This window comes from Ambystoma mexicanum, chromosome 2p, assembly GCF_040938575.1.
Source record: "Ambystoma mexicanum isolate Mex_15411 chromosome 2p, UKY_AmexF1_1, whole genome shotgun sequence".
NCBI classification, from domain to species: Eukaryota; Metazoa; Chordata; class Amphibia; order Caudata; family Ambystomatidae; genus Ambystoma; species Ambystoma mexicanum.
In genome coordinates this window covers 1,182,075,994-1,182,096,549 of record NC_090923.1, presented here as the reverse complement: position 1 = coordinate 1,182,096,549, position 20,556 = coordinate 1,182,075,994, and the positions used below count along the sequence as shown (strand labels likewise).

At 45.0% G+C, this 20,556-nt stretch overlaps 1 protein-coding gene across 9 annotated transcripts in view; it reads right to left on the bottom strand.

Moving 5' to 3' along the window:
- Positions 1-20,556, bottom strand: part of ATP2B3 (ATPase plasma membrane Ca2+ transporting 3) — a 1,317,805-nt gene that overhangs the window by 426,861 nt on the left and 870,388 nt on the right. For all 9 annotated transcript variants that reach the window (XR_011302157.1, XR_011302158.1, XR_011302159.1 and 6 more), the window contains one exon: positions 2,646-2,888. Coding sequence is in view for 6 of the 9 variants with exons in the window: in XM_069645362.1 (XP_069501463.1) it covers positions 2,646-2,888 (243 nt within the window). In the remaining 3 variants the exon portion in view is untranslated. The remainder of the gene's footprint in view (positions 1-2,645; positions 2,889-20,556) is intronic.

Sequence of the window (20,556 nt, the reverse complement as noted above, 5' to 3'; positions counted from 1 at the left end):
TTATCAGCTAGTGATCAGCTTCTCGAGCTCTTCCCTCATCCGCCTCCAACTCCCTCAGGGTCAGTCGCTTCTCCAAGCAACGAGTTGGTGGCAGATCACTCTCTTCGGCAGGGGCCTCTCTCTGGAACAGCCTTCCTGCCTCCCTGAAACTCGAGGAGAACCATCTCCGGTTCCGGACGCACCTCAAAACCTTCCTCTTTGCTTCTGCTTTCTCTCCCCCTCTCCCCTGCTGAATTCCTGACTGAAACTGCGCTGATTACCTGACCACCCTTTCTGATCTCTGGCCCAGGCCCCGTCAATTGCCCACCTGCACTGCCTCCCTGGCAATCCCTGCACCTGGGGACCGTTTTTCTGTATCCCTACAATCCCCCCACCAGCACTTATGTCTGCACTTCCTTGCACTTGCCACCAGCTCCTTGCACTTGCTGTTTTATTTATCTTATTTATTCCACTTTCCATTGTACTCCACTGTCCCCTCTCCCTTACCCCCTCGCACTTTTCCTTTCCCCCCCCCCTTCCCCATGCACTTGCGCAATCTGAATGACACCTGGCCTAGTAGGATCGTTGTCTGTCTTCCCTTTGTTCCCCCCCTTTCCTCGTCGCGCCTTGAAACACTTGTGTATGGGCGCGTTATAAATGCCATATCATATCATATCATATCATAGTGAAAAGGATTTTGGAATGTGAAGTAATTTAACGACAAAATGAGCTGCTATTGCCCATTTTGTTCCACTACCAAATGGGTTGAATCCAATTTTGCCACCTTTTTTTTTAAATCTTTTTTACCACAAAAAAGATAGATGGTGCATGGTATGGAGAAAGGCGGTAAGTAGTGTACTGCATTTTGCAGTAAAAGACTATGCCAAAATGACACATTGGGGTCTGGTAATTGGGGTACAGTTGCCATAGTAAATGATACATTTTAAATGTTATCTTTGTTTTTGGATGGTTGAAGGCTAAACCAACATGAAACAATATTACACTAACAAGTTTAACTACACAGAATAGTATTTTCAACAAAATTGGTGGACACAAAAAATAGTATTGAATTCAAAATGTTTAGGTGACATGAGGTGCCCAGATAAAGCCGGCTGTGTGCAGGTGACTGTGCCGGGATGCATCTACCCTGCATAGGCTAGGCTATCCCTCTTTTTCCCTCATATTTGGTTCTTGATAAAAAAAAGAAGGCAATGTGTTTCACTGCTTTTCTAGATTACTCGATTACCGTCTGATTTCAATGGGCACTGGAATGCATCCACCAACACCAAAATCTACTGGAAAGCAAAGGGTTACCAAAGTCAGACACATTAGAAGACTGCTCAGATAAGATGTTCATACCTATTGGGAAAATACTTGGAAATGACTGCAACACACATTCTCCTTTCATGAACCATTAACATTGGGTCATTTGATGGTTGGTGTTTGGGTGAATCCCTTTATGATGTTCACTCAATCTCCGGACCTATTCTGCTTTTTTGTTTATGTTGCTTTTCATATAATTGCAACACATTGGAAAGCCACACAAACATGGATTTATAATCTATAGAGGAATTCCATCTGTTCTTTTCACAGGATGTAGAAAATATATGCACTAACCTATAGAACTGTACCTACATTTAACAACAAATGTAATGTTTTTTTTTTACTACTGCTTATCTAATGTGGAATAATGCTACATTTTATATTCTACCTTATTTTCCATCCTCTTCTTTCATATTGTTTCTCTCTATTTTTTCAGTTTGCCTTCCCTTGTGAGTCTTATTTACAATTCATAACTTTTGCAATTTTAATTACTTAAAATTATTAGCATAGTTATTTGATCTAAGAATATGCATGATATTAATATTTAACCTTTACTATTACAATGCATTCAATGAACTCTTCTATAAAAATCATTTTGTTAACTCACCCATATGTAACGTTGCTTATAAAATGTTCAATAAAAACCATGTCACCTAAAAGGAAGAGATCACTGCTGGAATACCCAGATGAGACACTGAATGACATTGCAGCCTTCCTAAAGGTCTACAATGGTTGCGGCTCTGGAATGAAGCTTGCTTGTGGGTTGCAGTGTTTTCTGGTGGTATCGTTTATGAGGCATCACCCGTTGTGAAAAGCCGGTCTGATAGCACAGCGAGTAGAGCACTCACTTTGACCTCTGAGTAGAGCACTCACTTTGACCTCTGTGCAGAGCCTGCTGACGCAGGTTCGAATCCCGGCAGGGTCAAACTCAGCCTTTCATCCTTCCGAGGTCGAGGAAGGAGCACCACACGTCATGGGTAATAATAAGCAGCACCCAGATGCCTGAGGGTTCGTCGCGCTATATAAATGCTAAATAAATATTATTATTGTTTGACATACTCGTGTCGCAGATCCCCATTAGTTTGTTCTATGCTTTCTGCAGTTTATGTAACGTATTGTTGCAAATTCATAGTCTGTTTCTTTTTATCACACATGCCTCTTTGCCTATTATGTGGGGAATCACAAACTGCTCAACCATTGTTTTTAGGTGCTACTGGGAATGAAGGGTTCATTAAGGTTGGGTGGGAGGTTTGTATACTGGGAAAGGCCTATTGATCTGGACCTCACGTCACGCTATTGAGGTGCACAAGATGTACATTCTGTGAAGTAGCCAAAAAACGTACTAGTATCTTGCTGGTGTAGGCACTGTTGATGGAGATGGCATGGACAAGAACGTTGAGGGTTTTTGGTGGCAGGTTGTTGGGGTCCGGGGCCTCCTTGTAGAGTGTGTCTGCGATGTAGGACTGCACCACTGTCATACGGTTGGTCGTGAGTGTGCCAGTCTTATCCGAGCAAATGGCTGTGGCATTGCCCATCGTTTCGCAGGCATCAAGGTGCCGCACCAGGTTGTTGTCCTTCATCATTTTCTGGAAGAAAGAGATGGAGAAAGAGATTGGTGAAACGAAGGTTATACGCAGCAAAGGCAGCTGAGAATGAAGCATCACAATAAAAGCTGTTGCACAGGTGAACTGAGTTAAAAGAAAAATGTGAGCATTTCCAAGAGTTGGGGGATTCTGAAAGTCTTAAGCAGCCCAGCAATGTGACTGAATCTGCCGGCAACGACGACCAATAGATTGACCAGATAGACATATCCTTTGAATCATGCATTCCCATGGTCTACTTCCGGACTTGTAGGCACAGACACCTCTGCTGCCTCTCATTGGTCTCCATCCCACTCCTTCTCTGTGGATAACTCTGTGACACTTATCTTGTGTGATTAACTGTATTGTAGAATTTGCTAAAGATTTGTTTTGTTCATTTTTTATTTTACTTGTTTTCCCCTTTAATGCAGGTTTTTCTTCCATGTGAACTCGGGAAAAAGGTTCTGGGTAGGGTAGTTTGAAAAAAGGTTTGCAAATGAAAGAGCATTGTACATTATTTAGTAATGTCATCCTTTAAATTTACAGTTTGTAATGTATTTGTTTAAATGGGAATAAAACATATACATTAAATTAATACATTTAGTTAAAGGTGTCATTTATTAGAGTAGTAATACATAATTCCCATAAATTAAAATTATGTATTCAAAACGATGGGAAGGACATCAAGCACACAAACATTCTCAGAACAACCAGGCTGGCAGTGGCACTGTAAGCTGCCAAAGCTGTTGGTGGATACCGTCTCTCTTTTTCACATAGGCATATTTGAACTCAGGTTCCCCAGATACTTGAGTTAACCCCTGCCAGTGTCAAGCATGCTCGTTTGCCAAAATGGCCACATTGATACCATGCCTAGTTATCAATTTAGATTATGTTCACTTAACAGATAATGAACAGCATCCAGTTGAAACATAATGGTTGGTTCCCTCTATACCCACTTAGCACTTAATTGCTTTTTTATAGTATGTCCACTGTACGCCTAATTTCCCATTTCCGTTATTTCCTGTTAACACATCTTGTCAGTGCTGACATTGCTTGGCCTAATCTTGACCTCTGGCGGGAAGCTTTAACTTATGTTGTCATGGGTGGAAAGAAAGAAGGCCAATGCTCCCAACACTGTAGCGCCTGGATGAGACATAACGCCATATCTTGCAGTCTGTACCCCACGGCTAGTGACTGCGATTGTCTTGCATGGTGAGTGAGGCAGACTAGGCAGCCTGCCAGTTAAAAGCGAGCATGTCTGGATGTGGCCCTTGGTGGAACATTTCTTATGGGCATGTCTTTATGCACTTGCTTGACATAGCAGTGCAGAAATTACCCAATGTGCACTGGTTTTAGGGCAAGAGCAGTAACCATATTTGTGGTAGTTATCCTGCCTGTGTGATTAACAAATATCACTTGGTTTTTGGCTCAGTGTCAAAACCATATCCTCCTGCTGACAGTTTTCTATCACGAAAAACCCTTTTCCGTGCCGGAGCACCTGCTAGATATATAGGACCAAAGCCATTTGCTGTGGGGAGGGCAAGAGGCATGCCATCTCCAAACCTGGGAGGAGAAAGCCGATGCTGATTGCTGACATGTGGAAAATTGAGCAAGAGCTGTATCGCGAGAGCTGAGCCAGAGATTCCTTGATCTGCCACTGCCCCCTGCATAGCTCAGGCAAGAAGCATAGCGAGAGATAAGAAGCCAGCGAGAGTCCATGGAGGACCATAGGTAAGTACCCACGGCCTACCGAGCAACCACCTCCAGCCAAAGCAGGACGAGGAAGGTCGAGCTGACGAGGAATGGGATTCAAAGCTAAGGAGTAACCCTGAAAGCTGCGGTTTGGGAGCCCAGTCTCAAAAGCAATTTGGAAAGTACATCTTTATATAACATTTTCTTTAAAAACGCCTTGCATCTTGGGAACCTTTTTTTAAACTCTTTTTTTTCACATATTATTCCATCACTGTACAATTTACAACGTATAGGTGCATCCCTTCTTCTTCCATGGGTCTGCCTCGATCTGCCATCTGTCTCCTCTCCTCCTCCCCCAACGTACCTCCCCCATCCCGCTCCCAATTGTAGTTCAGGGAGGTTTGTGATCCGGTGAGCTAAACAGTGAGTGCACCATACCATTCCAGGCTGCTATATTCTCCGAACGTTCTCTCAATCCCACCCGCATAGTACCATACCACACTGCAGTTTCAGCTATAGACCAGCGTTGCAGGTCATTCCACAAGCCTTCTATACATGGGCCTTCTTGTGATTTCCACGCTATTGCGGTACTTCTCTTCGCTAACACCCAAGCTAGGTTCATCAGCCTGTTCACTGGCTTGATGCTCCTAGGCAAGCAAGCCTCTGGCAACCATGTATATCTAGTTAAGCGTCATTTTCTGAGCCTTAATTCCATATCTTGCCAAAACCTCTGGACTACTGTGCACACCCAGAACATGTGCAGCATGTCAGCCCCTCCCTCTCCACACCTGGGACACTCCCCTCACCCCAACCCCATCGAGCCCAGGAACTGCAAAGTGAGATCTGGAGTCATATAGGCCCTGTGAAACACATATAACTGGATCAGCTTGAACCTGGCATTCCTTGAAACTTTTGGGGGGTATAGTTCCACTCTGATTCCGTAAACTCTGTGCCTATGTCTGATTCCCACTTACGCCTAACTTTAGCCAAATCTTCTGACAATGCTTCAAGCAGTCCCTGGTATAGTCTGGACCCTCCATGTCCTTCATCTGAATAATCGCACAGTAGCACAAGTGTGTTATCCTCTTCTATTTTACCTGGGAAGCCATGCCATCTCTGCAGTGCCCCGGTCACCAAATTGGAATAGGTCATAAACTGTCCTTTCTGCACCCAAAACCTTCTTCTATCTCACAGAACTCTAGAAACCCTCTGGGGGAGAGTAGGTCCCCCACCATCGCCAACTCTTTTTCCTCCCATTGGGACCTCACCAGTGTCAGGTCCTGAACATCTTCCCCATAAATTGCTACCAGTGGTATATGAGGAGACGATGGCTCACCCAACTTAAGCAACGCCTTTGTTGTGGCTCAAAACATCCTTACCAGCCGTAAGACGTTGGGGTGGGGGGTCTTGGATTCTGCCCTTCTCTAACCACAACACCTCCTCCAACAGGTGGGGAGCAATCGCTGCAAGCATCAGAACGTGTTCCAGCATCACCGTGTCTGACCGCCACCCTGCCACGTGCTGCAGTTGTCCTGCTAAATAATATAGTTCGACGTGTGGGAGCCGCATTCCTCCATGTTCGTAGTCCCTGCATAAGGTGTCTAGGGCCACACTACTCCTGCCTGACCGCCATATAAAGCTCCCTATTATTGAGCGCTACTCAAATGAAGTTATAGGTGTCTGGCTTAGTATTCCTTGTGAGTTAAGACTGTGGATTGTGTAAAGCAGAGGTGGAAACTATTCGCCCTGCCCTCTCCTGTTGTAATAATGTATTGCCTGTGTATTGGAGGGGTTATTTATCTTTTGTACATAGATTTGATGTTATTAGTTTGGAGCAGTTTTGAGGCACATATTTTCTGAAGAATCTTTGATTATTATGACGCTGCTCTTGAAAGAATTCTTGAAAAGGTGTAACTAATTATTTAAATGAGAATGTTAGTGTTTAAATGTTGTTCTAAATAATTTATCAATGGATACGAAATATGATGGATTTGATTGGATTGTGTATCTGATCTTAATTGTGGATTTATAATGTTTTAAGGTTTATAATAAACTGAATTACACAATTTAAAAAAAAGTACTTTTCTTTTACCTAAGACATCAGAAGTTTCAGCCATGAACCTGGGCATCACTGTCAATGAGGCAAAGCCTTTCATAGTTGGGGCAAACATCCACCATTGCTTTAGGCTTTGCTTACAAAGCCTCATCAACCTCCATCTACCCTTCGCCACACTCCTTCCTGCCAAAGAGAAATGTGACTTTTGCGATATGCCACGCTTCTTCCAATCTTGGACACTAACCATAGCATAGTGGCACCAGTCAACTCTACGGTTGATATTTATTGTTCTTTGTTCAGATTGTTCTCCCACAATCTTCCCAAGATGTGTCATTCATAACTACATTGTCATGATGCGCGGTAATCACATCTTCTCCTCCTTGCTGCAGCACTAGAGAATGCCACAGCATATAGGACAGTGCCAGCTTCCAGGGGGCTATATTCCCCAAGAGCACGTAGACGGTAGGTCGTCATTGTGTAGGATAGGAGGACGGCCAATCCAGACGCATCTACCCACTCCGTTCTATGGATATGGAAATAAGAGAAGCTTCTGCCCTCTGCGGTGTGCTTTTCTACCGTCAGCCAGACTTGAGCGGCATGTTTCTCCCGAGGATTTCCTCTGCTGTCCCTGTCTCGCCTCACTAGATTCGCTGTTACTGACCTCAGGCTCCTTGTGGATTTGATACACGGATTCCCCCTTCATCTTTGTTGATGATTTCTGGTGTTAACTCAGTGTGAACTAGGCTCGTTTGTGGAGTTGCTCTGGCTTGTTATTATTGACTCTTGGATGATTTTGATCACTGACGTTTGTGGATTTGTGAAATTTTTCTGAACTGGTATACAGTGACAATTCTGATTTGTCAAGGGTCTTCCTATCCCCTGTGTGGCTGTTCCTCATGGGTTTCTTGATATAACTTCCTGTATTAGTCCCAGAATAGTTTTCCTGCCGTCACATTCCTGAAGAGGCTTTTACCTGGAGTCGCATGATTGCATGTCTCCGGATAGAGGGATTCCATCTTCTCTGTTATGTGACCAGGTTTGACCAGGGGAGCAAATAAGGGGTAAGGGGGAGTGTCACTGAGACTTTGTTGTGATTAATCTGAATGACCCTTGTCATGTTCTTTTACAGCCAAAGGGGAGAATCGTGGGCTATTCCTCCTGCCTTTTCATTCTTGACTTAATTCTTGCCTGGGGTTCAGTTGTGGGGAAAGTCTTGTTCTTCCGTGGGATCCACTTGACAGGGCATGACACACAGCTGTCTCTGCACTGAGATCACAAGAAAGACCTGACAGTCTGCACATGGCCCGATTTCCCTATTGATGGGAGTCAACTCCCATCAATAGTGAGAATTCCAATTCATCCCCATTTCCTGAGATATCCATCATAGTGGAATATGGAAAGGAATCTGTTCTCACTCCCTTTGGTCTCCAATGTATAGGTACCATCAGATCAAAATCCTAAGGTTCTTAGTGTTTGCAGCCTTTCTCCATCGGTGCAAGAAAAGCACGTGTTAGCCTACTTCAGCAATGCCACTGTGATCCTTCACATCAGGGGACTGGGGAGTGCTCGTGCTTCTGTTGGGTATCATTGGACTTATAATAATAACAATGTCATGCTTTTCTATTGTGCTGCAGATTCCTCTTGCTTCTCAGTGCTCTATTAAAATAGCCTTCGAGCGTGCAGCTCTAAAGGCCCGGAAGCCCAAGTTAGTGACCAAAGTGAAGCTAGGGCAAGTAATGAGGTATATCTTGCAGCCTGGGCTATATAGCTACTGGCACTTAGGTGCCTGCTTCTAATGCAAGGTGTTTGGAGCATGAACATCTTTCAAAAAGAGAAAACAACTCTTTAGTTATGGCTGCCATGGAAATTGAAAGGGGTCTCCTTCAAAAAGTACTTACGCTGTTCCGCTTGTAAATGCGTCAAACAGCAAAGACAAGGACTAGAAAATGTTTAGACCCAGCAAAGAATAGGAGCTCTTTACAAAGTAAGTTAAAAAAAGATGGGCGGTGCGCTCCACCTGTTGTGTTGCTCGGAACTGCAATGCAGTGGCAGTGATGATTGCCCAGATTGTAAGCACCCAGATTGGTCAAGAAACACCTCCAGGATGCTAGTAGATGCTATTACTCATTTTAATGAAATTGAGTGTATCGACCTAACAGGCAGGGATGCCTTTTGGGGTCGCAATTTTTTTAATGCAAGCTCCTGGTCTGTCGCCAGCACCTTGTGGCTCTTTGCTTCTGGACTGGCTGGCGTTCTTGTTCAGGCCTCTTAAAACAAAAAAGAAAACAGGGGTTCTACAAGTCTAACACTTTCAGCAGGGGCCCTAAATAAGAAAGAATAGGAATAACGAATAATTTGTCTTTCTGGAATCTATACAATAATTGCTAGACTCATTAAAGGTTTATTTCAGGCACACTTCAGGGGGCGAGTCACTGATTTAGTCTGTTCTTAAACGCCTCAACTCAGCCTTTCATCCTTCTGACGTTGATAAATGAGTACCAACACAGGTTGGGGGATATTGTATGTATATTTGTTCTATATAAATCGCTTAAGCCTAAGTGCCATATAATAACACATCATTATCATTTAGCCATGGACGTCTGCTTGCATTCACAGTAATTTGCTAATATGGGCCTATACACACTGATCTTAATGATACATATGGCGTCCCATTCTTGTATGAAATGTATATAACATTATAGTGATATCATAACCATATTTTCCGTACTGTACTTCGGAACAATGCTATGTGATGCCACTTCTGTTTTGTCAAGGGGTGAAAGGTCATGTTCCATCGCTTCCTGTGATATCACTTTGGGGTAGGGTCAAATGACATCACTTCCTGATGTCAAGGGTCATGCAATGTCACTTCTGTTACCCCTGTCATTTTGGTGAAATGGCGTCCCTGCTAACAGGGCTTTGCCAACATTTGAGCATGTCCCCTTCAGGCTGAACACAGATGCCTGGGGAGTGTGCTTAACTCACTGATCCATCTTGCCAGCATTATCATACAATGGGGTTACCAGTTAAGTATGTTGAATTACATTGCGCCTCATTTTCTAGTCTGCCGGAGCAAAACGGGTGTTAGAACTTGCCGTAAAAGTGTTCCGCCAAGTTAAACACCACTGTTTGTGCACCAGTGGATTTTTGCCACTTTTTCAGGCAAAGTGGGATCACAAATGAGGTTGCCGTTTTAGCCTTGCGTTCCCGCTCCTCCTGCAAAAAACACATGTGGCTAGCAATATTTTATTTTCATGCTGGAGTAAAACCAATGGATTCCTATGGAATCTGCCTCTTTGTAGGCCCTACTAAAAGCAGGCAGATTGTGTGTCAGGACAGGAGCCTCCTTATTATGCATTACCATCTTTACTAATACAGCCAGCAGCAAAGAGAATAACCTTTTCAAAACAAATACGTTTTTCCCATTTTTAAATCAAACAAAACACATATGCGAACATATCCCAACGTGGAGGCCTAGGTCGTGCCCCCATAACATCCAATTCGATAACATGTGCTTACTGCGAACTCACTTTTTCCTCTTCTTTGCTGCTAGCGCCAACAAGTTATGTTACCATTTTCGTATCCACTGAACTTGTATTGTGAAGTGTTGCTGCTTGTACTTTTTGTTTGTGCTTGTATTTTATTTACATTTATATTCACTGGTCATGGCTCGTGCAAGTTTCTTTTCACAAATAGGCACAGCATATGGATGACCATTGTTAGCTTATCTACCAATTGATATTTGATATTGTATTATTTATTTATTATTTATTATTAAGCAGGTACTGGCTCAGCATGGGCAATGTAAGTTCAAATTCATCTCACAAACATGTACAGACATCAAGTACAGGGTTAGTGCAAACTTTACTCATAACAAGATACAGAAAAGGCATTGCCAAGGAAAAATGTACGCAGAAACTGAAGCTAGTATAGCATTGGCAAGGAGAGTGACAGCTTTTCCCTTAAACAGTACAGCATGGGCGGGGCCTGACGAGCTACTCTTCGATCTGGCTACCTGTCAGCATAGTGCGGCAGGTGCAGTATAGGCAGGCCCAATGCAGGTTTGCCTCACACTTAGGTATGTATACTAATGGCAAAGTAAATCCATTTCAAAGAGGCACATGTACAATACATTCAGGGACAAAGCAAGATCCCCTAACATTCCGTTAGACTAGAGGTACAGCATGGCCAAGGCCTATGAGAGGGGCTGAGTCTGCACTGCTCTCCATCTGGGACCACCTAAAAATACATCCAGACTCCAATACCACCACCTGCCTGATACTATGAGACCTTTCAGCAGATTTTTACACAGTCAACCTTGCAACCCTCATCAAATGGAAAGAAGAAACAGGGCTAAGCAACACCGCACTACAATGGATGAAATCCTTCCTGATGAAAAGAGCGAAAACCTCTTGGCTACCCCCTTTTAGCTCAACCTCACTCAAGTGGTTTCCCACAAAGCTCATCCCTCTCACCACTTGTCTTCAACATTTACATGGCGGCTCCTCTCATGAAACTCCAGTGACGCAGGCTGACGTGCTACACCTATGCATGAATAATGTACAAAATCTAAACCACCAAAGACATATACCAAACCCTCGCCAATTGCCTCTCACAAATCAATGCATGGATGGGGCACGTTCGCACTTCACAAGTCTGAATCCCTTAGCAGGGCTAAATTAGACCTTCATCCTTCCAAGGTCAAAGCATTGAGTAACATTCAATTGGGCAAAAAAGCATTTGGAAGTGGGTGCAATCTGAATTGTAGCTCTAAGCAGAAATAATCATTCTGTTTATCATTATCATCATCATGGACCAAGTCACTCACAAAGTACAGATACAACATGGATGCTAGACCCCATGCAGCCTGCCAGTTTTCAACCCTGCCTGGCGATCTGCTCTATCAATGCCACTCTACCCCATCAGAACTTCCTTCGGGTCACACGCCGGCCAGGGAAAGGAACAGGCACAGGGGGCACATTGCACATGCAAAGCACCTTGATGCACTGGCTCTTGGCAAGGTGAAATAGATGGCAATGAAGCAGTCAGTGTGGCTGCTAATAAGCCTGTGTCCACCATGACACCCTCATTTTAAATGGAGTGCAGGGCATGAAGGAAAAGCACGATGCTTTAACGCCTTGATTTAGCCATCCTCAGAAAGGTGGGACCCGGGCTAGTTTCTCCCACTCTTGGGAACTGACTAACAAAAAAACAAAGCACCTACAGGAGACACTTGCATTCAGATTGGCTTTTTGTTCCTCTGTCACCATTCACAATCGCACTGTTTTCAATGCAGACATACATTTGCATTGTTTTTGCTAGTCACATTTTGCTATGAAGGAATGGATAAATTGGAAAAAAGATGCTGGTACACTTTACTAACCCCATCACTAAGCTTCTGTGAAACGTTCAAATGATTATTTATGTTATTAGGTCAAGTAACTAAGTATGGACTACACATCATTGTGTTCTTTTTAATTGTGTCATAAATGAATAAAATATATATATTTTTGTACATTTGTTGTTGGGCTGCTCCTGAACCAATGGTATATCTGCATTGAGAACAGTGCGATTGTGAATGGCGACAGAGGAACAAAAAGCCAATTTGAGTCTGTCTCCTTTAGGTGCTTTGTTTTTTGATTTGCCCTTCTGCCCCATTTTCCAGCACTGGCAAGGCGGAGGAGGGCTGCAGAGCTGAGATAAGATTTTGGCTGTGCTGACCTCCTTTGTCCCATCAGTGCATTTCGCTTTACTCTTGCACGAGATTTTCAAGGTTTTGTGGGAAGGACCCTGATCCTAACTTCACAACGTAAAAGGAGCAGGGGAGCGTTGCTATTTCCTAATGAAGTACATCTCCAAACCCACTTCTACGCAGACTGATACTGGTTTAAGAGATGAGCTGGGGGCAAGGAGGACCCACAATCTACAGGGCAGAAGGTCTCAGCAGAAGTGCAGCCAATCCTTCGCAGGAGCACTAGGCTGCTGGCCCCAGCGGTGCCAGCGTCAGCCCTGTTCCTGTAGTCTAAAGGGAGCTGCTTTTCAGTGATCTCACAGGAGCGGTAGGCTACTGGCCACAGCGGTGCCAGCGTCAGCCCGTTCCTGTAGTCTAGAGGGCGCTGCTTTTCAGTAATCTCGCAGGAGCGGTAGGCTGCTGGCCACAGCGGTGCCAGCCTCAGCCCGTTCCTGTAGTCTAGAGGGCGCTGCTTTTCAGTGATCTCGCAGGAGCACTAGGCTGCTGGCCACAGCGGTGCCAGCCTCAGCCCGTTCCTGTCGTATAGAGGGGGCTGCTTTTCAGTGATCTCGCAGGAGCACTTGGCTGCTGGCCACAGCGGTGCCAGCGTCAGCCCGTTTCTGTAGTGTAGAGGGCGCTGCTTTTCAGTGACCTCGCAGGAGCGGTAGGCTACTGGCCACAGCGGTGCCAGCGTCAGCCCGTTCCTGTAGTCTAGAGGGCGCTGCTTTTCAGTGATCTTGCAGGAGCGGTAGGCTACTGGCCACAGCGGTGCCAGCGTCAGCCCGTTCCTGTAGTCTAGAGGGCGCTGCCTAGGCTGCTGGCCACAGCGGTGCCATCCTCAGCCCGTTCCTGTCGTATAGAGGGCGCTGCTTTTCAGTGATCTCGCAGGAGCACTAGGCTGCTGGCCACAGCGGTGCCAGCGTCAGCCCGTTCCTGTAGTCTAGAGGGTGCTGCTTTTCAGTGATCTCGCAGGAGCGGTAGGCTACTGGCCACAGCGGTGCCAGCCTCAGCCCGTTCCTGTAGTCTAGAGGGCGCTGCTTTTCAGTGATCTCGCAGGAGCGGTAGGCTACTGGCCACAGCGCTGCCAGCGTCAGCCCGTTCCTGTAGTGTAGAGGGCGCTGCTTTTCAGTGATATCGCAGGAGCACTAGGCTGCTGGCCACAGCGGTGCCATCCTCAGCCCGTTCCTGTCGTATAGAGGGCGCTGCTTTTCAGTGATCTCGCAGGAGCACTAGGCTGCTGGCCACAGCGGTGCCAGCGTCAGCCCGTTCCTGTAGTCTAGAGGGTGCTGCTTTTCAGTGATCTCGCAGGAGCGGTAGGCTACTGGCCACAGCGGTGCCAGCCTCAGCCCGTTCCTGTAGTCTAGAGGGCGCTGCTTTTCAGTGATCTCGCAGGAGCGGTAGGCTACTGGCCACAGCGCTGCCAGCGTCAGCCCGTTCCTGTAGTATAGAGGGCGCTGCTTTTCAGTGATCTCGCAGGAGCACTTGGCTGCTGGCCACAGCGGTGCCAGCGTCAGCCCGTTCCTGTAGTGTAGAGGGCGCTGCTTTTCAGTGATCTCGCAGGAGCGGTAGGCTACTGGCCACAGCGGTGCCAGCGTCAGCCCGTTCCTGTAGTCTAGAGGGCGCTGCTTTTCAGTGATCTCGCAGGAGCGGTAGGCTACTGGCCACAGCGGTGCCAGCCTCAGCCCGTTCCTGTAGTCTAGAGGGCGCTGCTTTTCAGTGATCTCGCAGGAGCGGTAGGCTACTGGCCACAGCGCTGCCAGCGTCAGCCCGTTCCTGTAGTCTAGAGGGCGCTGCTTTTCAGTGATCTCGCAGGAGCACTAGGCTGCTGGCCACAGCGGTGCCAGCCTCAGCCCGTTCCTGTATTCTAGAGGGCGCTACTTTTCAGTGATCCTAATTTGGAGTATCAGAGCCCCTTTTTTAATCACCAAATGATCAGTTACTTCCAATGACCTCTACACCTCTGAGCAGTGTTCAGAAGTCCTTGGAAGGGCAGGCAGCCTAGGTATTTTTCAGGCAGATATTGTATCTAATTGAGCATCTTTTCATAGCTAACTTCGGAATACATGTTAGATCATGTTTGTAGATGCTAATTTACTAGGATATTTAATTTGTACAACATGCACGTCGCATAAATGCCCAAAATAAGGTTGATTTGTGTATGCAGGAGTTTTAAAACTGCATGAATAAGTAAATTCATGAGAGCAAAACGATGTTATTGAAATCAAACACTGAACCCAAGCAGCCACAGGGTCACTAGTTTAGAGGAAGCCATGCCCAGCATTTGAAAAACAATACGTTTAGCAATCATTCCTGCCAGTTCGTTGATGCTCAAAATAGGCTTAGAATGAAGGTACTAATAGCACAGCTCTATTTGTCACATCCTGAGGGGTGTCTGTGAAAGGCCATGGCTCCCCTGTCCTGCCTGTAAGGTGTCTTTCTCTTGACTCGCGCCTGCCTCCAGGGGATCCAAATCCAGGTGGAAGCAAAGGCACTTCTGTCGCGACTGGGCCCGCCTGTTATAACAGAATGTTCTCCTACCAGCATCTCTGTTTTTATCTTTTAGCTAAACCCTGTGATGCTGCAACCCAAAATCAGGCACCAGCCAGCCAGAGCCTCGCTCCGTCTGCTTTGTAGGGTGAAATAAAGGGTACTGTGGTTTGCAGAAACGTGCCCCCTCTTTGTTGGGGGACGAGGCACCTCATTTTGCATTACATTGCATTTTCTATCGTGTAATTCATAGCAGCAGAGATAAATACGCTTTTGGCGCCCCCTGCTGGCCACTAGCGTAGATTGCATCGTGCTTGCATCAGCCCTATTTGGTATTCTAATGTAAAAATAATAGAAACAGAATGCACGTTTAGTGTACATGTACCATACTTGTAATTTCACAGGAGCATTACGCTATTCACTCTTTTCTTATAAAACTTTATTTAAGGAGTATCTTTACTTTCGTTATGTCACTTATACATATAAATTGTTATGCACAACTCTGCACAACTCTCAGTAATAGCATATTGACCATATTGACCATAGTTTCGAGTGTACAGTTCATAAATTTGTGTTAGTGTCTCAATCCCGCTATCAGTTTCAAGTTGTCTTTTCCATGTATGCACGATATGGGGCCCATATATCTTTTGGTCTCGACGTTGACGGTGTTTGTTACATCTAAAAGGGCTCCAATTTGCCCCCATTTTAGTTTGAGCAAACGTTTTTAGATTGCCCCACTTCCCATGAGTATAAAGCTGATTCCACTTGGGAAGTGGTGATTGTATTGTCTTTGTCTGTGTTCTTTGGAATAGGAACGTATCCTATTTCCTCCATTTGTGTCATTTTTAAACCTGAGTACCCCAGGATCAGTGTGACAATCAATGGGTTATTAAAAAACTGTCGATCCCATTAGATGTCATATGAGTTGCTTTGAAGAGAAAAAGTGATTCTCTTTATCTTCCTGGGCCAACTCTCCTTTTCCTTTCCCTTGTTTTACTGGTAGTCTCTTCGGATTCAAGCTAATCTGGAAGAGAGTGGGTTGGGACTCTCAAGGTTGAATGCATTACACACCATAGAAGTGGTAATTTCATTCTTATTCTGTCACTATTAGACAGGCGTTGTAATACCGCAACCTAGTTGAGAGTGCACAGTAGGCAGGGATAGTACCTTTGTTTCGCTCTATCCTTCTGTCTTCAGCCACAACCTTGTTCTATTCTTTTCCTTCTATGAATAGACTTGAGTCCACCCCACAGTAAAAAACCTTTTTGGGCTTGGCTTTATGAACTGGACCTAGTCCTGGGTTCTCTGTTAGCTGCTAGTAGCTTTTACACAGTTGTGTGTTGCCTATCTTTTGTGTGAATACAACAATTTGCACGTATCCCTCTTCATTTTCGTTTAAACGCGCCATTTCGATAAGCCATTGTTTTTGAGTTGGTGCCTCTTTTGCCTCCCATTTAAGCAGTATCCATTTTTAGGCGATTATGCCCCCAATGTTGAATAGCCTACGAGTCTTGATGTCAGTTTTGCCAATATCCCCTAGAAGGTATTTTAATGGATGAGGCTTTGGTGGGATGGCTAACATTTCATACAGTATTCGCACGATTTGCTTCCAAAAGTCGGCAATCGGTGGGCAGTTCCAGAACATGTGCATTGTATCTGCATCTTCGGTATTACATTTTGGACAGAGCTGTATATTTTGAGGGTTTAATCTCGTGATATGTTTAGGGGTATAAATTGTCCCAGGAGGATAGCTCAGCGGCAACGTGCTCGCCTTGGAAGCAAGACGACACAAAGCAAAACAGGTCCGATCCCCGGGTCCGTGCTTAACAACCTCCGGGTATTTAAGCACGCTATAAATACGCAACTAAGATTTTTAAAAAACAATTACGCAACTAAAAAACAAACAATTCCTGTAACAGCGCCTCGATGTCCGCGGGCTGTGTGAGCGCTTTAAAAATACAAAATCAATAAATAGTGAAGTCTATTTAGAACCTTATATTGAATCAACCGCGGTCACAGATTCAGCGTCTCTTTCCCATTGTTCCCTGGTTTTGGGCACTAGTGGAACTTCGTCTTGTATCTTAGAGTTTAGTCTCGCTAGTAGTTTTTTAAAATTGTTTTGTATCACCAGTTCCATGCACTCATTAGTTTCGGTTTCAGCTGGGTAGGATGGCCACTTTGATCGTATAGCAGCTCTTACTCGATAATATTGCAGTGTTTTCGCGGGGGTTATCCCCTAATTTATCTTTAAACTCGTTTGTAGTGACAAACCTGCCCTTGAATAAAAGATCCCCCAATTTAATTGTTCTGTCAGGGTCCAATGCATTCTGGACATCCACATACATAGTGTGGGGGGTAGATCTTGGGTGTACCACAACGGGATGTTCCGGTTGTACAGGTTTGTAATTTTTAGTCTCGACATTATGCGTCTCCAGGCATCTAGTGTGGTACGCAGTGGATTGAAAGGGCAGGAGTCTGTCTTATGTGAGCTGAAAGGGCAGGAGTCTGTCTTATGTGAGCATATTAACGTGGATGTTATGTCATTTGGTGCAGCAGAGCGTTTTTCCAGATCAATATGTGAGTACTTGACATCAGGGTTATACCAGAGACTGGCATAATGGGCTTTTGCAGCCAGATAATATAGCTCGAAATCCGGGGCCGCTAGAGGCCCTCGGTGTACGGTTCCGTAAGTGATTCCCATTTTATCCATTTTATTGCATTCGCCCCATATAAATCCCACAGCCAGGCTACAGAGTGAGTTGAAGAATTGTGGACCAGGCCAAATCGGGATGGTATTAAAAAAATATATTAGCTTTGGGCCTACTATCAATTTCAGGACAGCGATTCGGCCTATTAGTGATAGCGGGATCTTACCCCAAGCTATTAAACCCTTTCCGATAAGTACTACACTTTGATCATTCTGCACTGACTGTACAGGTTTGCAAACTAAAAATTAAAACTCCACCCACCCCCCCATTTCCTTTCTTGCCAGTGCAAATCGTTCATGCACATTTAACCTTTCGCCTCCTTTACCTTTTCCACTCTGCTGGCCGTTCCTATTCTATCGCAGACTAAGATGGTGGGGGCACAACACGCTATTCTCTGGCACAAGCCTGGGCACTGCTAGACCACTAAGGTAGTGACTGGTGCAGTATAAAAGCTAGTAACGTCCCATTATATAAAGGTTTAAGCACATTATTTATAAGTAATATGAGTTTACGATTGTCTTAAATGCACATATTCAACTAATTAAAAAATAAATATACTATGTGGTGAAGTGCATGTCAGAGGGGAATCGGTGGATCAAGCTTCCTAAACTCTACTCTGAGCCCAGATACCTACACAATATATATGCAGACTGCCACTAGAGAAGCTTGCAGACAGTGCATTCATTTGGAGGCAAAGAGCCAAACGTCACAGGGCCTGCTTTTCATGGCACTATGATCACCCCCCTGTGACTGTACTGTGTGCGTGACTCGTTTGATGTGGGCACTGGAGGTGCCTGTGGAGGCATGCAGCCCAACCCCTATCCTCTTGCGGAACAACCGCATTACAGCAGTCTCCCCTGGCTGCCTTCCTATTCTAAACATTGTGGGTTTCTGCAGCACATTCAATCCAATATAGCAATACAAAATTGCCTAAGTAGTCAAAACGTTATAATTGCATTAACGACGTGATGCTCTCAACTTGTGGCAAACATTCCATTTACTTAACAGTTTAATCTCACTCTGGGAAGAACAGCTGGCAACTTGAGCAGGAGTTGGATGCTGCAGCGATTATAGCCTAGATCACCTAGGGTGCAAGGGATTCACTGCTAATCGGTTCCTGGACAGCCTTCTTTTTGGTCCCAAGCGAAGGGAGGGCAACACATGGCTGTGAATCCTGTCCGACCCCCGCTCCCCCCCTCCCCTGGGTATGCTGAGGTTATTAGCACTCGTTTCAGACAGACACTGTATGGCCTGCTCAAAATGAGAACATTGGTGGAAAAACATGGCATTTTAACACATACACAGCACAAAAAAAAATAACATAATTATAGGACCATTATGCATGCAGGACACTGACCTGTTGTAAATCTGCCCAGGCCTGCTGTGGGGGGACCAGGGGATGGGGGTGGTAGACGACATGCAAACCTCCGAATTTGCGTATGTATTCACACCAAAAGAAGTGACTTCACAGAAAAGGGCATTGCAAGGAGCATCATCAGTCTTTTGATGCTTAGTGGCACCATGGGAAGTGACATTACAAGAAGTTGCCATGTGTAAGCCGAGAGACCAATAGCTTTGTGGTGTGAAAATACATGAATGCCACTGTGATTGTATATGGACAATTCTGTAGTTGAGTAAACCATGAGTGAGGCATGTTTGTTTTCATAGTAGCATATATAATAACATAGGCTAACATAAGACACAGTGAGAACACATGATTTGCCCAGGATGGTTAAGAGGTGAAACTGGGATGTGGTCAATTTAAGTACTTGACCACATATCTTCCCAGGTTTAGTTGATATAAATATGTATTAACGTTTTAGTTTAGGCTTCATGTGCTTAAATGATACTTTGTTCATGCAATGCCTTGAAAAGAACACACATCGCATAAACTGGTCTTTCCTAGTAAACTAACTTTACAGTGTATAAATTGTCATAGAAACATGTTGAGCAAAAAGAGCATGGCTTTAGCTTTATTTTCCCCATCCTGCATGGAAGGTCATAGTAGCACCAGGCACAGTAATGTGAACCTAAAGAAAATCTCCTTTAAGTTTTAAAACCGTAGTTCTTATTTTACACACCAAACATCATTATGCACCTTTCCCATGTTTCATCACCCACCATTCGCATTCTTAAGGGGCAAAACTCCTACCTTCCATCAATGCCTAATTGCTCTCGTTTTAATGCTCTGTTGACAGAGCAACATGTTAAGATATTTCGTAGAACCCTGGGCATTCTGCTGCCCTGAGCTCCAACTTTCAGATGAAAAGGGTTTCCTCCAGCCAAATTAAAGTCGAGCATTTTCCCTGACCTGACAGTGGGTTTAGGACACAGGAGGACACAACCTATCAATTAGGGACAGTCCCGCAAAATTAGTGTTACCAGACGTTCTGGTTTCGCTGGGACTGTCCGGGTATTTGCGCCTCCATGGTACCAAAACTTTTTTAAGTTTAAAAACCCCATGCCGGGATTTGGGGATCGGATGGATACTATCTCGGTTTCTTTCCCGATGTCATGATTTTTCGATTGGTTTGGGCACAAAACGGGATGGTATCCACCCGATCCGCAAATCCCAGACAGGGGTTTTAAAACTTAAAATAGTCTTGGGACCCCGGGAGTTCTCCTCACTCGATTTTCACCCCCTCCGACATACCTTCCTCTGGGTCCCCATAAGCATTCTGTTGCTCCAACATGACACGGGACAGGCCACCCACATAGAAGTAGGACTAGTTTCACAGCTGAAGCTGTAGTCCTACTTCTATGTCAGTAGCCTGTCCCCTTTTTTAATTTTCAAAATCTGGTCACCCTACACAAAATACGGAACGGTTGGGCACCCTAAATCAAGCGTGCTGAGCCACGGCAGCCCTAGGCAGCTAAGGGAGGGCCACCAAGTGTGGGGCGGGAAAATACAGGGCAGAGGCAGACAGAAGATCAGAGTGATAGCAGCACATCAGCAGAAGTGGAATGCAGGTGCCAAGGGCAACGAAATGCGGCAGGGAG